This window comes from Myotis daubentonii, chromosome 9 (genome assembly GCF_963259705.1).
Source record: "Myotis daubentonii chromosome 9, mMyoDau2.1, whole genome shotgun sequence".
In the NCBI taxonomy this organism is placed as follows: Eukaryota; Metazoa; Chordata; class Mammalia; order Chiroptera; family Vespertilionidae; genus Myotis; species Myotis daubentonii.
The window spans coordinates 8,458,738-8,475,891 of NC_081848.1; the positions used below are offsets into that span (position 1 = coordinate 8,458,738).

Genomic DNA, 17,154 nt, shown 5'->3' on the forward strand with positions numbered 1-17,154 from the left:
GCGCACTGGATAGAGCGTCGGCCTGGGGACTGAAGGGTCCCAGGTTCGATTCTGGTCAAGGGCATGTACCTTGGTTGTGGGCACATCCCCAGTGGGGAGTGTGCAGGAGGCAGCTGATCAATGTTTCTCTCTTGTCAATGTTTCTGACTCTCTATCCCTCTCTCTTCCTCTCTGTAAAAAAAAAAAAAAAAAAAAAAAAATCAATAAAATATATTAAAAAAAGAAAGAAAGAAAGATATTTCTTTCAGTCCTTTGCCCATTTTAAAATCAATTGTTTTTCTGTATTCTTACAACTGCATGTGAATCTGCAATTATCTGAAAATAAAAAGTATGATAAAGAAATTGCTTGATTTTTCTCAGCCTTTAGCTGTCTTTTCCTAAAAGCATCTTATGCCCTTTGGGGAAAAAGTACCCCCAATATCTAGTTTATCGCCTCCCAAATCTCCACCCCATTTTTCTTCACTGCTTTTTAGCTCAACAGTGCCTTTAAGCAGCTGTTTTAAACATTTTTGTCCAGCTTTTCTGTCTCTCCACATGACCTCATCTACCATTATTGGGAGTCTCTTTTTGTTCAGTTATGGTTTTGTAGAAGAAAAAAATATTTAAATAAATTTAAAAGTAATAAAAACACACACCAAACTCTTCATGTAGTTTAAACATAACACTAAGTCTTTGCTCAGTAAAAACATTTCTGCATGAGATGGAGATAATATGGACTAGGTATATAGGAGAAATGGCAGTTCGTTCTCCATCTTACAATATTTTATGGGAGAAAAATGTACTTAAAGCATTCTTATTACCAGAAAAAATACACTTATTTTATTAGAGTCTCTTACTTAAACATCACCTCTGCAGAGAGGCTATGTTGGGGGTCCCGCTTGATAATTCACTAGGAGGATTCACAGCCCCCCAAAAAATCAGCAAAAGAAAGAGGTGCAGGGGTGAAGTCTGGAGGAAACTGAATCCTTGGAGGGACGCATCTGGTTGTCCAGGGTTTTTTATTGGAGATCTTCACATAGACACATAGCCCCTCCATGGGCAATCTCAGTTACTGAGGCTCCAGACCCCACAGAGAAAGCAGGGGCTCGTGATAAATCACATTTCAGCATAAACTATCTGGATAAATAAGTACAGTGTGACCCAAGGCCTCAGGTATGCAACATACTTTTATCAGACAGATCAGTCCAAGGAAGAGCTTGGCTCCCAGGTGCCAGACAAGGGCCAGGCAGGAAAACAGGCCTTTCTTGAGAGTGTGCAGAGTCTGAGCAACCTATGCCTGCTAAATTAACCCTTTTCCGCCCAGAAGTCTATCCTGACCAAACCTAAAGAAGGAAGCAGCCCTTGTTACTCGCTAGTTCTCCACCCTGCAATATGTTTCTTAATGGCATTGATCACTGTCAGAACCTGGGCTATATAATCGTTTGTTTATTTGGCACTAATTAAACAACATATATTACTTACTATCATTATTCTCCACTAGACAATAAGTTCCATGAGGCCAGAAGCTTTGTTTTGTTCACTGCGGTATTCCCAGTGTCTAAAACGGTACCTGTAGTAGGTACTCAACAGGTATTTGTTGTATAAATAAATGAGTAAAAATGATCATGTGTGCAATTACTTAGGAATGACAATAATGTTGCCTGGATCTAAATTTTGGGACGTGCTGTCATTGTATGAATGACAAGTTCCTCATTCATTTACTTCTCTCTCCTGAACAGGTCTACAATTCAGTAGCCACATCTTTCCCTCGAAGGTTTGTTTTGCCCTTACGTGTCAGTTTGAACGCCCCTGAGGGAGAGAACCTCAGCCCGTTGTCCTACTCCTCGGCCAGTGCTGTGAAACAGGCTGATGGCAAGGTAGGCTCTGAGCAGATATTAGACGAAGACATTGGATGTTAGTGTTGTTTTTACTCACTGGCCATTTCCCACAGTGTTTGACGGACAGTAGGTTTCATAACATTCAGCTGAGCAGGCTCAGGTCCAGGTACATCACTTGCACAAGAACCGCAGAATTCGGTTTGGGAGTGAGCACTGTGTTTACTGCTCTCTTCTGTGTTTTGAAACAGATATACGCAACTTTCGAATGGTTGTAAAATGTTTAAATATTTGAGGTTGGTATTGACCATCCCTGCCTTTTAGATAATTTGTGCTTATCACAGGCATCTTATTGGGTAGCTATCAATATCTTAGCTTTAGTAGAATAAAAAGCCCACTTGTACCTCCTATCAGCTTAGTCACAAAACCAGATAATCTTTTTATGCATTTTTACCCATGATGGAAAGGAGAACAATATAAAAAATTACATAGGACCTCCATTTTCAAGCCCTGTCAGAAACTCGTACAGAGTGTTATCTGCACCCCCGCCCCCCACCCCTCCAGACCTACACGGAAGAAAATAAGTGAGGATTAAGCAATCACTTACAAATCTTTTGGAACCTTTTCAGATTTGGTGCTCTCATGAAAATCTACACCCTGAGAACTTAGAACAGGAAGGAGGTGTTGAATTTCCCCAGATCAACTATGGCCAATTCTGTGGCAAAAAATATCGTTTCTTCTATGGCTGTGGCTTTCGGCATTTGGTAGGGGATTCTCTGATCAAGGTTGATGTGGTGAACAAGACACTAAAGGTAATGAAAATCTCTTTTGTTTTCTAAACCCTGAAAGGACCTGCTCTGCCCTTGGAATGAGTTTCTGTTTAGATTAAGGTAGCTTTTGAGCTTCTCTAATATTTAAGCGGCTCAGCTACTTACTTTTATTAAGTTTGAGAACCATGGAGTCACCTAGGTAGGGGTATGTTCCCTCCAGGGAATCTAAATGAGCCACAAGCCCAGAAATAGAATCCTGAGCTTGATGTTATTTTGAGAGAAATCATGGGGCTAAGGTTGTTGGCATAACTATATTTCAGGTTGATGGGAAATTATAATTTCACAAATTGTGTTTGATGATGATAGAATGTGCAGCTGCAAAAGCTCCCTCTCTCTCTCATATATTCAACTCAGTAAGTCTGTTTTTTTGTGTGTTTTTTGTTGTTGTTGGAATGTTATATTGACAGCCAAATTCATGCTGGGAGGGGAAAAAAGCTATTGAAAGCTTCCAGCTCATAACTAACCTATCAAATACTTTTTTGGGGGAGTTACAGGTTTGGAGAGAAGATGACTTTTATCCTTCAGAACCTGTTTTTGTTCCAGTACCAGAGACCAGTGAAGAAGATGGTGGGGTTATTCTTTCTGTAGTGATCACCCCCAACCAGGTAAATGTATTTCCCTGTCACCAATCAGAAAGAAAAGTAATTCTGGGCCTTTTGAGGGCTATATGAGGGATATATTCAGTGAAGCTGTCGATAGTGTATTTTTATTCCAGTGTGGCACCTTCTCTTTTCTTCCCGTCCTTACCATTTATGTACCCTTTTATGATAATCCATACTTTTTATTGGTTTAAATTTCTATTTGTAGAACTATGGTAATTTATATTCGTATAGGAATGCAGTTACAAACTACTTTCAGACATATTACTTTATTTACCCATTAAAACAACTTTGTGGGATACCATTTACACATGTGGCATTTGTAACTTAAGAAAGCTGAGAGAGATTTGTATCAGATCTCATCGTAGTAAAGCCAGTATGTAACCCCAGTCTTCTGACTTCCAGTCTAATATTCATACCATCTGTGCTGCCAGTTTCAATTGAGTGACCCTAAAGTCTAGTGTGGTGAAGCCCGGATCTGGTGTCTCAATCATGTCTAACCTCCCTTCTGGGGCAATCTTGTGGCAAGCAGGCTCCCCTTGAATACCAGTTCTGATGAATCCATAGAGGCTTCCTGGGAGGTAGAACTCTAACCCTTCCAAAGGCTTGGTGAGGAATGTTCTCTGATCAGTGAGTCAGGCCTGCCGTGGTTTAGGAGGGGTTAGTCCTAATACCATGTACTTGCCACTCTAGTATTCATACCAGGCAAGTCTCAGTCTGCCTTGCAGTGATATGTTTGGTCAGCTCCCAAGTAACACAAGATGGAGGGAGGCAATTCTAATTCGGAAGAAAGAAGTTCTGTGAAACAGGTAAAAAGATCCTTCAACAATCACCTATGAAGGTGGTCGATATAAACAATGTAATTTTTCCACTCTAGGTATGCGCTTCCCATTCACTCCAGTTCAGCAATTCAGCAAACATTTAGTGACTGGGCAGGCAAGGCGCTCTTCTAGGTACTGAGGATAGCTATGCGATGAATAATACATGATCTCCCTCTTAGGAATTTTATAGCCTAGTGGAGGAGAGAGATATATTTTTAATAGAAAAAAAGGAATTTTTAATATTGTTTCTTTTCTAGAATAAAAGCAACTTTCTCCTAGTCTTGGATGCCAAGAACTTTGAAGAACTGGGCCGAGCAGAGGTGCCTGTGCAAATGCCTTATGGGTTTCATGGCACCTTCATAGCCACCTGATGGAAGAACCACGAGGTCTGGGGACCAGGTTTAAAATGAATGTGCTCTGTACAAAAGAGAGAACGAAAAGGGCACCTTACTTTCCAAACCATAGACATCTGGTTTCTAAATTTCTATTAAAAAAAAAGCATTTAAGAAATAATTATGGTTTTATATTTTCTTAGGACTCTTCCTTGAAAACACTGAGCAAGTGTTGATAACACTTTTTAAAGAGAGTTTTACATTTGTATTTACTTGATATACCTTCCTCTCGGCAATGAAAATGCATGAAAGGAAAACTAGAAGTGGGTCATTACCACCACCAGATAGGTAGGTGACAGAGACCCTCACACTTGGCAGAAGAAATCTGAATACTCATAGGTAGTGGAATATGAATATAGATCTGAAAAGCACCGGGTTTTTCTATCACGGCCTGCCTGTTACCACTGGCCCCAGGTGCTCAAGCAGACAGGAAGCCAGCGGTGTCACCCTGATGGCTTCCTTTAGACTGGCTGCTTCTCTGCAGTCCACAGCAGATGCCACTGCAGATGGACCACCCATGACCACCTCCCACCCTGCCCCTAGTTCGGCCTTGGCAGGGTGTTGTTTTGAAGTGTTACCGGATTCCAGGGCAGGAGGAATGGGGGAAGCTGAGAGAGGAAAATTAGGACAAGGCCAAACATTGTGAGTAATTTGCAACTGGCCTGCAAACAACAAACTGGTATCTTCCCCAGGACACTCTGGGAGCAAATAGTTAAAGACCTCCCTGCTGAGAGAGTGCAGAAAGGGAGGGGGAAAGGGAAAGGGAAAATGGCACTTTTACTCCCCGAAGCAAAGCCAGCAGTCTCAGGGCTCAGCAAGAGAGACTTGCCAGGATCCTGGGAAGACCACAACAGGAAAACCTTGAGACTTAACCTATACCAAGATACTCAGCAAAAGAATCATCTTCTGAAACCTACAGACAGGAGGAGGGTCTATTACTCCTCGAACTTGCTCCAGGCACTCGCTTTTCCGGATTAGCCGGGAAAGCCCATCTGTGCTCCAAGCCGGATGGGATAGAGTTGCTTGCTTTGCTTTGCTTTTTCAATAAAGGTGCATGCTTTAATCACTTTAATAAACTGGCTTTTCACAATGCAGTCAAGATCTCTCCTATAAACTCATTTACATGAGAAGACAAGGATCGAAGTTAGGGATAGCCCTCTCCCACTAGCTCAGGGGGCTGTCCTGTCTGATAACACCTTTCTGGTGTCAGTGAGAGGTGCCTATAACAGAAGGACATTGCTAAAGTCAGGCATTTATTCTAACCCCCAGGTGTCTAGTTCTTCAGAGATTAATGAAAAATCATTAGTTCTTCATTTATTTGGGCAACAGTTGTACTAGAGACCATGTAATCTCCGCATTTCTAAACCCCACCAGTTTTCACTAATAGCCCCAATCGGCCTAGGTTTGGCACTTAAGCCACACTCTTGCCAACACCCTCAAAATCCCTTTCCCTTCGGTTATACTTCTTCCCTCTGCTGAATTCCAGCCCTGGGCCAGCTCAACCTTCCATGCTCCCTCTGCCTGTTGAGCATCACTGGAAAAGACTCCCAAACATGTCTTTTGGGAGCAATTGTGAATTCATGATTAGGCTCACTGCACAGTCCTGGACCAACATAGTCAGTTTCTTCTTAATTTTCTTTCTTTTTTATAAATCCTCACCCGAGGATATTGTTATTGATTTTAGAGGGAGGGGGTGGGGTGAGAGGGAGGGAAGAGATAGATAGAGAGAGATAGAGGAGAGAGAGAGAGAGAGAGAGAGAGAGAGAGAGAGAGAGAGAGAGAGAAGAGATAGATAGAGAGAGATAGAGGAGAGAGAGAGAACGAGAGAGAGAGAGAGAGAGAGAGAGAGAGAGAGAGAGAGAGAACAATCAATGTGTGAGAGAACATTGATTGGTCGCCTTCCGAATGTGCCCTGACCAGGGATCGAACCCACAACCTTTCAGTATATGGATAATGCTCCAACCAACTGAGCCACATGGCAGGGCTGAGTTTTCTTTAAGAGTTATTGTAAACACCACAAACCCTACCTCTTTAGTTCCATACATACAGATGCCACATGTGAGAGTTTACAAAGTAAAAGTTCTAAGTTTTGTGTTTGTATTAGTGAGATACAGAACAACAGTAGCAGGCACACAATGGCAAGAAGAAACCTAAGCAGAACAGATATATCAGATGTGGGAGCTTAGAGGCTGAGGTAACCATAAGAACATAAATCTCCTGATACTTCTCCAGACAAGACATGGAGGTTTGATCTTCTCTGGATCTGAAGGCTGAAGGAGCCACTAGTTGACATCCAGGAAATATACAGGTGTGATCATGTCTTTCCTCTGTTTATAAACCTTTACTCCATCCTACTACACAGGGAGGGAAGTTTAAACATATAAATGTTAGTAGCGTAATCATAAGATTTTGACCCATGGACGCCTGGATTCTGGGTTGGCCCTGCCATCTATGAGGTTCTTGAAGAAGAGGACAGAAAGGGGTCAGTGATGTTTTGTAATCTACGTACACATACCTGGTAATCCAGTGCAGAAAGTTTCGGTAAAACCGAGTGAGCATCTGACTAATGTTGAAAGCCTAGGCGGGGCCTCTTCCTCTCCCTAAGCCTAACTCATCACTGGCCAGTGTCCAGAGATGCAAGGAAAGGGCTGTGTGATCCACAAGTGAGGGGAAAAGGAAGTGGTGTCCACCCTCGTGACCTTCTCTCAACTAATCATATCTGTAAAGACCTATTTCCAAATAAAGTTATATTGTGAGGTACTGGGGATTAGGACTTCAACCCATTAATTTGGGGGATACAATAACTGGATCACTGAGGGTGAATTTTGTGAGTACCTTTATATTGAACTAGAGGCCGGATGCATGAAATTCATGCAAGGGGCTCAGCCCTCGCAGCCCTGGCCGGCCCTGGCTTGTCTGGAAGGTCATCCGGACGGTTGTTCTGCTGTTCAGTTTAATTAGCATATTAGCTCTTTATTATATAGGATTAGCTTTAATAAAAAAATTTTAGAGCAAGAATTCAAATTCAATGATATACTTTACTAAAGCAAATAGATAAAACGATTTCCCAGAAATGTCTTACCTTTTATTAGATTCTTCAAACTATTTTTGGAATAAGTGTCTGTGTTAAACACTGTCTGAGTATCACTGATATATAGTCAGTGTCTGGGAAATATTGTTTGTATTATACGTGATCTTGGTTAAGTACTTAACTATTCTGGGCCTGTGTTTTCTTACCTGTCAAGTGGGAGGACTGAACTAGATAATCTATAAAAAAAAAAAATCTCTGAAGCTTATAATTCTTTGAAGTTTTTTTTCTTTGTAGCACAAGGGGGAGATGAGAAACATTTTTGGAAAAATGTGTGAAGAATGTTTGGTACATAGCATGTTAATAATTTAATGCAGAACCAACAATATATAGCTGGAGACCTGAGGCACGTGAGAGAAGTCACCATTGGGGCTTATATATCAGCCACACCCATGATTTTATCTGTCTTTCCCAGGGCGGGGGGGGGGGGGGAATGCCTCCTAGTAGATATTCAATAACTATTTGAGGAAAGCATGAATGCAAGACCTGGGCATGTAAGTTGTTTGCATGAGGAAACGAGAGGTGATGCCTTTGACATAGAATCGCTGGTGTGGGTGCTCATGGGTGCGCATACTCGCACGGTGCCAGCCCAGGGTGACACACGGTTTCACAGTCCAAAGCTAGTCTACTCTCCGAAAGCCGCGTGGTCTTGCACGTGCCCTCGAATTCCTGCCTCCTTTACCATAGGAGACGGGCCCTGCGGTAAACCAGACACTGGAAGTTTCTATTGTAATCCAGGGCATGTAGAAGCGACTGGGAGGGGCGGCTCAAAGAAGTCCCTTCGGGGCCCGAAGTGTGCCCAGACTGACCCTGACTGCGTGGCATGGCCTCAGGCTGAGCAGACATAAAAATCGGAATTGAACCCATTCATTTGACCAGTGCTAGGCATGCCCAGCTACCTGAATTCCGGCTCTCCCGAGATCCAATCAGCAAGGGACAGTGCTGCAGCCTCCAGGCGGCAGAGGGAGCCCAGCCCCAGGGCGCAGCGCAGAAACTTCCGGGCGCAGCCCTGGCGGGAGGCTCCGCCCACCCCAGCCACCGTCACCAAGGGAGGTGCCGGGCGCGGAACTGCTAGGCGATGAGCGAGGCGGCTCCCCGTCGGCGCCGCTGGGCGCGAGTATCCCGTCTCGTCTCCTTCAGCGCCACCCACCGGCTCCACTGGTGGGTTGTGTCCCCAGCGCGGGTGGTGGGGCGGGCCCGGCGCGGGGCGCGGGGCGCGGGTGTGCGCTCGGAGGTGGGGGCGGCGCGCCCGCTCCTCCCTTGGGCGTCAGGCCCTTTCGGCGACACCGTTAGGAGCCTAGTCCAGAGACCGGGCTCCGGAGGAGGCGGTGCACGTGGTGGGCAGTGGAGCCGACTGCGAGGGAGAAGGCGCTGGCTCCTGACCTCGTGATCTCGAGTGAGGCGGTAACGGCCAGAGGGGCTCACCTCGCCCGGATCACACCGTGCCCCGCGCGTGGTATGCGCTCTGTAGGTGTCAGCTACCGTAACTCATCTAAATACAGCGCCTGTTATCCTCTCGGCACCTAAGAGAAAATGAACCAGGATGTTCACTTTCCTAAGGCAGCTCAGAGCAAGCAGCACAGTTGCAATTCGATCCCACAGTTTGATGGCACTAGAGTTGGTTTTTTTATTGATTTCAGAGAGGAAGGGAGAGGGAGAGAGAGAGAGAAACATCAGGCCTCCTACTGGGGATCCAGCCCACAACCCGGGCACGTGCCCCCACCAGGCGTGGAACCAGGATCGGGCCCACAGGTTGGCGCCTAAGACTGAGCCAGGCCTGCGGGGCTGAAGTTGATTTTAAGAGTTTTGTCCCTCATGAGCAAGCCCCACTCTGAGCACCCACTCCCCCATCTGTGAAATGAGGATAATTTCTACCTAGCAAGGTCCAAACGTCGTTTACTGGAGAGGTATCTTGCGTGCTTGTCAGGCCTTGTGCCAGGTAACGGTGCAGCCCTGAGCAGTGCGCACCCGTCACTGTCTTCTGGGTGGAGTGTGCCATCTGGTCACTACTGTGGAAGGTACAGTGAGATAATTGTGTGCAAAAGCTTTGTGAACTGTAGCATTTTAAGCGTAAGAAGTGCAGGAGCAGGAGAAGGTGGGGGAACTAATAAAGAGGGTCTCAACCAGAAAGGGGATGTATAATGGAAAGCTTGAACATATGAGGGTAGTAAGGACTCATTAAAGATGCAATGACTGGACAGGTATAGGCATACAACTCCATTAAGCAAGGTGCTCTCTGCCTGGAACAACAGTTGAGTATTGTAAAGTGTCCCCTGATTTGAATGCCCCTCAATGGACTGGTGAAGTTATCAGAGGAGGCATGATAAAGCATGATTGTTATAGAAGAGACTAATAGGTCATGTAATTATTTTTCAGGATTAATGAGAATTTATTTTTTAAAAATTTTTATTGATTTCAGAGAGAGGAAGGGAGCAGGAGAGAGAGAGAATCATTGATTGGCTGCCTCCTGAATGCCCCCACTGGGGATCGAACCCACAACCTGGGCATATGCCTTGATGGGAATCGAACCCGGGACCCTTCAGTCTGCAGGCCGACGCTCTATCCACTGAGCCAAACCACCTAGGGCAGCAATGAGAATTTAAAATATATTTTATTTATTTTTCTTTACAGAGAGGAAGGGAGAGGGATAGAGAGTTAGAAACATCAATGAAAGAGAAACATTCATCAGTTGCCTCCTGCACACCCCCTACTGGGATTGTGTCCTCAACCAAGGTACATGCCCTTGACCAGAATCGAACCTGGGACCCTTCAGTCCGCAGGCTGACACTCTATCCACTGAGCCAAACTGGTCAGGGCAAGCAATGAGAATTTAAACCACTTGACGACAGGCATCTTTTATCATTCAGCTGTGTCTAATATGTAGTAGGTACTCAGTAAATGTTGAGAAATGGAAGGGCCGTGAGCAGATCAGGTTTTGGAGTCTTGCTGTGGAACAAGGGGGTTGAATTTGCTTATGCTAATTTGTATGGTGTGATAGTCTAATTGGGGGGCATACAGTGGTTCCTGACATAAAGCTGAATAATGAAACCCAGTTGATTTATGATTCTCCATTTGATGAGCTAAAGTATTAATAAATTGTGAAGCTTATATTGACTTTTGTTTTTCCTGGTCAGCAAATCTCTGAGTAATGAAGAAAACTTGAAACTGTTTGGAAAATGCAACAATCCAAATGGTCATGGGCACAATTACAAAGGTGAGAGGAAAACTGATGAAATTTTAGCCCTTTCAATAAAAGTGGAAAAATCTTTAGCAGATACAATCTTAATGAGTAAAAAAACTTACAGGAAGAGCAGTAGTGCTTTGAGACGTGAATGAGAAGTTAAGTGGAAGTTCAGAATGAAAAGAGCTGTTGCCTTGGTGGGATGTATTTAGCTTTTACCTTGCAGTTAATCGTCTGCTATGATAGATAGTCCAATGAATGGTTTAAATACATTTTTTTTGGCTTTAGTGCACATATTGAGATTTTTTGGGCACATGTTTCATTCTAATTAGGTGTTGCTGAGGCTAATGTTAAAATTAGATTGTACATTTGAATAAGTAATGACTGACAAAAGGGGGATGTTGGTTGGGAGTATGCTGTATGGAAGAAAGTAGGTTGAGTTGAAAACTTTGCCAGCAGTGTTCAAGAAAGTAATTCATTTATATCAGAACTAGAGACCCAGTGCACAAAATTCATGTGGGGGCGGGGGGGGGGGGTGTGTGTGTGTCCCTCAGCCCAGCCTGCACCCTCTCCAGTCTGGACCCCTTGGGGGATGTCTGACTGTCGGTTTAGACCCGATCCCTGAGGCAGTCAGACATCCCTCTCACAATCTGGGACTGCTGGCTCCTAACCACTCACCTGCCTGCCTGCCTGATTGCCCCTAACCGCTTTTGCCTGCCAGCTTGATCGCCCCCTAACCACTCCCCTGCTGGCCTGATTGACACCTAACTGCTCCCCTGCTTGCCCGATCGCTCCCAACTGCCCTCCCCTGTCGGCCGATCACCCCAACTGCCCTCCCTGCTGGCCTGTTCGCCCACAACTGCCCTTCCCTGCCGGCCATCTTATGGTGGCCGTCTTGTGGCGACGCGCGTGTGACCCCCACCTAGGCTTTTATTATATAGGATAAGAGAGTTGATTGTTTGAAATATAGCTGATGTCTCAAAAAACAGGTACGTAAGCCATCGAGTATCACAGCATACAGTATGGTGGAGTAAGACCAGACAGGTATCAGAAGATCAGGATTTCCAGTTTAGTTACTGCCTCTTACTGGTACTTGATCTATGATACCTCTCATTCTTAGTTTGTTCATTTATCATATAATATCACATGGTGTTTGTATGGAGCTGAAAAAAATATAAAAGTTCTTAATTTGTAAAGTATTCTATTATCATGATTTTTCAAGTGCTTCATACAAGCACTTGTTAATTTACAAAGCATTACTGTAAACTGTATACATTCATCTAAGTAAAGGGATAAGAGTTTTAGTTAGTAGTTTTGCTTGCTTAGAAAGGTACTGCCCAAAAGGTACTGGCAGGTGTGCAGCCGGACTTCTTCCTGTGCATTTCCTACTTTTACAGGTAGCGATTGGGCAGCACCTTGATCCTTTCTCGTGGAGATTTCTAACTAGTGCCATCAGCATCATCAGCAGAATTTACACCCTTCTTGGCTTTGGCTGAGCTCTTCTGCTTAGCTAAAGCTCCTACTAAGCTCTTCTGTCTTGGTTGACTCTTGCTTTGGTTGATAAAACAACCTTAACTAAGAGGACAGATGTTTTTGGGGGAAATAGAAATATAGCTTTGTGGGGGCAGAGATCTAATAATTTATGTTGCTAACTTGTGCTTGGATGTTAATCTGTTGAAAGTCATGTTGGTCTTTTGGTATTTTGTTTTCTTTCCCATAGTTGTGGTGACAGTACATGGAGAGGTATGTGCTGAATATATCTGTGTGGGCCCTCTTTCTGCCAATGTGACAGATTCAGTGTGAAAAATTCTGTTCAAATCATTATTGCTTCACTGTTGTCCTTTGTGTCTGGCGGGCTGCTGCCATTCCAGGCCTTTCCTCTCCCTAAGTGTCACCTTTAATGTGCTGTATGTGGGCAGGTAGAAGAGCAATACAATGAAAGGATGCCGGGAGCACTTGGTGTTCCCATGCCAAGACTGATGATTGTGCTGGGGGTGAAGGCAAATGTGGGCACAATTTCTGCACGTTGTACAGCCTTTAATAATTTACCAGAGGTTTAAATCTGAAGAGCATGTTATAGTAATATTCTCCTCTATTTATTCTCTAGATCGATCCTGTTACAGGCATGGTTATGAATTTGACTGACCTCAAAGGGTATATGGAGGTAATGGCATGTTTGGTGCTTATTATGTGCTGTCCCCTAAGTAACTCCCATCAGTTACTTGAGTTTCACTTTCCCAACCAAGTAACTCCAGAGTTCCATGATGGGGTGCGTGGAATTGGGTGTGGGAGTAGGGGAGTAGTTGGAAGAACTGCTTTCATGTTCTTCTAATGGTGTTTGGGTGACTTAATGGATATTAGTCACCATTGTATTACAGTGATGGAGATAAATGTAGCGTGCTCATCTTGTATTCCTTCCTGCCATTCCTGATTTCCTACACTTAACAATTTCTACTGTTCTTTCAAGATACAGATTTCTTTTTGAAGTTTTCTTTTTTTTCTCTGAATTTTCCTTATGCCTTTGATCATATATTTTAACACTACCCTGTTTTAGTCACTCTAGTTTGATTATAAAGTCACTGGGGCAGTTCATCATAAGGGTAACACAAAAGAATGTGTTCAATAAAGGACTTACTGATTGTATCACTTTAGAATTCTTGCATTGTAAGAGACTGTAGATAATATCTAAGTAATTTCTTCATGCCATACATTGTTTGAGAGATGCTAAACCAGGGGTGGGCAAACTTTTTGACTCGAGGGCCACAATGGGTTCTTAAACTGGACCGGAGGGCCGGAACAAAAGCATGGATGAAGTGTTTGTGTGAACTAATATAAATTCAAAGTAAACATCATTACATAAAAGGGTACGGTCTTTTATTTCAATAGTTTTATTCATTTCAAACAGGCCGGATCCGGCCCACGGGCCGTAGTTTGCCCACAGCTGTGCTAAACAGTTAACTCTAGGTCATATAGTTACTCCTTTACAAAGTTGGGAGTAGATTTGCTTGTATCCAGCTTAGCTTTTATTATGTCATCATTTCACCTGTTTATTTAGTTCTTTGCTTCAGGTCTGCTCCTTCCTTTTGTTCTAAACTTTGTTTCATAAAAATGCTGTTATTAATAATCATTATTTCTTTCATAATAAGTATCATCCATATATTTAAGTTTGCCTACTTTGCATCAGTGTTTGGGCTCAGTACTAGGAATGCAAAGATGAATGGGACAGAGCCCTTTCCCACAGAATGCTCATGTTATTTTTTTCTAGGAGGTAAACAATAAGTTCTCACAGGGTGAAAAAGATGAAGGGATTGAGAAGTACAGATTGGTAATTACAAAATAGTCATGGGGATGTAAAGTGCAGCATAGGAAATATAGTCAATAATATTGTAATAACCATTTATGGTGCCAGGTGGGTATTGGAAATATCAGGGGAACACTTTGTAAAGTATATGGTTATTTAACCATTATGCTGTACACCTGAAAATAATACAAAATAATATTGAATGAAAAGTGTAAGCAAAAAAAAAGTTTTCAGTAAGTTGGTTGAATAAATGAATAAGAGAGATAATGAATGAATAAACAGCACTGTGCTCAAAGTGCCTTTGGAAAGCTATAAAGACAGAGTTCTTACAAATACATAGAGTGACATTTAAGACAGCAGTATGAGAAATATGAGATGCCCCAAGTAAGCATCATGATTAAATACACCTTTGTTTACCACCTTGAAGGACACCACACACTCCCATCAGTAAAAGTGGCTTATCATGGCATACAGAGCAAAGCCAGAGTCCTGTTAAAGACGCTGCAGTGGAAAAGTTGGGACTTGAACTGGAATTGAAGATAAAACAAAGATATTTCTTTTCTTGATATCTATGTAGATATCACTTAATCTATTTTAAAGGTGGTTTGGTTTAGGACTTATTATTTTTATGATTATGATTTTTCTCAAAAATGATTGCTATTTTTATTATTAATGTATACTTGTTAGACATTATGGAAAATTAGATTGTTTTGATTTTGAACAATATAGCTAAAAGTAAAAACGTAGAAAATGCTTAGCTTTTGTACAATATAGCTAAAAACTTAGAATAATGCAATTATAATTCTTGACATTGATAAGGGAAACCATGTTAATATATAAGCATTAGGAAGAAATGCATTTATGTTTTATATTTTTCCTTCTAAGGGCTCAAGATCATTTTTAAATTACTCCTTATAGCAGAAATTTAGAACTCTTAGTGTAATATGAGTTTTAGTCTGCCTTATAAAATGTAGCACTCTCTGAATCTTTCTCCTAGTGACACTGTGGCATTGTCTTGAAGGTGAGACTCTATGGAGTAGTATTTTTGGTAACTTTTTGGACAGAATGCAAGAATGTTAAACCAAATTCTGGATCACAGTGGCTGTTATGAGAAAACTCCAGTGAATCCTCTACTTATTGGTTTCTTAACCTCTTTGCACTCAGTAAGGAGGATAAACAGTCATTATGGAGAGCTTATGTTATTTCATAATTTTAAACTTTCTGAAATGGCTTTGTAAGACAGATAAAGTATACAATAAAAGTATCGAGTTAGTGGCTGAATGATAAGTTTTAGAGGAAAAGGTGGAACACTTTGGAATCTGAGTCATAAATGGAATTGATATTTTTCCTCTCTTTTGTCTGTAGGAGGCAATCATGAAACCCCTTGATCATAAGAATCTGGATTTAGATGTACCATACTTTGCAGATGTTGTAAGGTGAGTGTGATTATCTTACCTAATCCTATATAATAAAGAAGTGATATGCAAATTGACTGTCATGCCCTCGCACAAGATGGCCACCACAAGATGGTTGGCAGGGAAGGGCAGTTAGGGGTGACCAGGCTGGCAGGGGAGGGCAGTTGGGGTGACCAGGCCTGCAGGGGAGGGCAGTTAGGGGCGACCAGGCCGGCAGGGGAGGGCAGTTAGGGGGGACCAGGCCTGCAGGGGAGGGCAGTTAGGGGCAACCAGGCCGGCAGGGGAGGGCAGTTAGGGGGGACCAGGCCTGCAGGGGAGGACAGTTGGGGCGACCAGGTCTGTAGGGCATGGCAGTTAGGGGCAGCCAGGCCAGCAGGGGAGGGTAGTTAGGGGTGATCAGGCCAGCAGGGGAGGGCAGTTAAGGGGGGACCACGCCTGCAGGGGAGGACAGTTAGGGGCAACCAGGCTGACAGGGAAGGGAGGGCAGTTGGGGGGGACCAGGCCTACAGGGGAGGGCAGTAAAGGGCGACTGGGCCGGCAGGGGAGGGCAGTTAGGGGGGACCGGGCCTGCAGGGGAGGGCATTTGGGGGAGACTGGGCCAGCAGGGGAGTAGTTAGGTGTCAATTAGGCTGGCAGGGGAGTGGTTAGGGGGCAATCAGGCTGGCAGGCAAAAGTGGTTAGGGGCAATCAGGCAGGTAGGCAGGCGAGCGGTTGGGAGCCAGCAGTCCCGGATTCTGAGAGGGATGTCCGACTGCCGGTTTAGGCCCGATCCCATAAGGATCGGGCCTAAACCGGCAGTCGGACTTCCCCTGAGGGGTCAGATTGGAGAGGGTGCAGGTTGGGCTGAGGACCAACCCTCCCCCCCAGTGCACGAATTTTGTGTACCAGGCCTCTAGTATAGAGACTAAGAAAGAAGAATGTTAACATTTTATTTGATTGCTGTGTGATTTCTAAAGTTTTTGTTTAATGACACCTTTTAAAAATAGAATTTCTGTTCTTTGTAAATATTAAACATGAAATTTTATTTATTTGTCTTTTGATCTTCTCTCCTTTTCTCTACAGCACAACAGAAAATGTAGCTGTGTATATCTGGGATAACCTCCAGAAATTTCTTCCTATGGGAATTCTTTATAAAGTGAAAGTATATGAAACTGATAATAATATTGTAGTCTATAAAGGAGAATAGCCCTCAGGAGTTAATACTATAGAAATACTCAGTTTTTATTCATGTTTGAAAAATATCTTTAGTCCCTTGGACTATTAAGATGCCATCACATAATTACTGTACCTCTACATTGTTCTGGAGTGCCTGATTCATTGTAATCATTATAAGACTTGTATTAAGTTCACATCTATTTTAAAACCAAATTTGTAATGTATCATGAGTATCATTTATAGAGCCTGTTTTGTATAGATTAAAAATCACTTCACTGCAATTGTTACTTTACTTTTTTGATTTTCACCACCCTAGATTCCTTGTGGGCAAACTCTTTATTCTAAGCAGAGTACCTAGTGATTTTTGTTGATTAAGTCAATGGCATATTGATGGAAACTTAAAATTTATAGTGCCTTAGACATGATGAATACTTGGTGAATATTTTTAGAATTGAATAACATGAAAGTTTTGAGGCTTCAATTCTAGTCCCAGTGCTGTTATTGTTCATTTGTGCCACTTCTATCTCAGAGCCTCAGAGATGACTGTTTGGACCAGAG

General features: G+C 43.1%; 2 protein-coding genes across 6 annotated transcripts in view; both read left to right on the forward strand.

Annotated features, from left to right (window-relative positions):
* The window catches only part of BCO2 (beta-carotene oxygenase 2), an 82,305-nt gene extending 66,843 nt beyond the window's left edge, over positions 1-15,462 (forward strand). For 2 of the 5 annotated variants that reach the window (XM_059707887.1, XM_059707889.1), the window contains 4 exons: positions 1,719-1,856; positions 2,444-2,626; positions 3,139-3,249; positions 4,322-6,119. In XM_059707887.1, coding sequence (XP_059563870.1) covers positions 1,719-1,856; positions 2,444-2,626; positions 3,139-3,249; positions 4,322-4,435 — 546 coding nt within the window. In that variant the 3' untranslated portion in view covers positions 4,436-6,119. Of the gene's footprint in view, positions 1-1,718; positions 1,857-2,443; positions 2,627-3,138; positions 3,250-4,321; positions 6,122-8,423; positions 8,706-12,832; positions 12,890-15,391 lie in introns of those variants that run through there. The other 3 variants (XR_009454354.1, XM_059707886.1, XM_059707888.1) reach the window with 3 other exon arrangements.
* Positions 8,566-16,877, forward strand: PTS (6-pyruvoyltetrahydropterin synthase). The gene is made up of 6 exons (XM_059707899.1): positions 8,566-8,705; positions 10,679-10,758; positions 12,446-12,468; positions 12,833-12,889; positions 15,392-15,462; positions 16,504-16,877. The coding sequence occupies exons 1-6, from the start codon at positions 8,623-8,625 to the stop codon at positions 16,625-16,627; spliced, it is 438 nt and encodes a 145-aa protein (XP_059563882.1). The 5' UTR covers positions 8,566-8,622; the 3' UTR covers positions 16,628-16,877.
* The last annotated feature ends 277 nt before the right edge of the window (positions 16,878-17,154 follow it).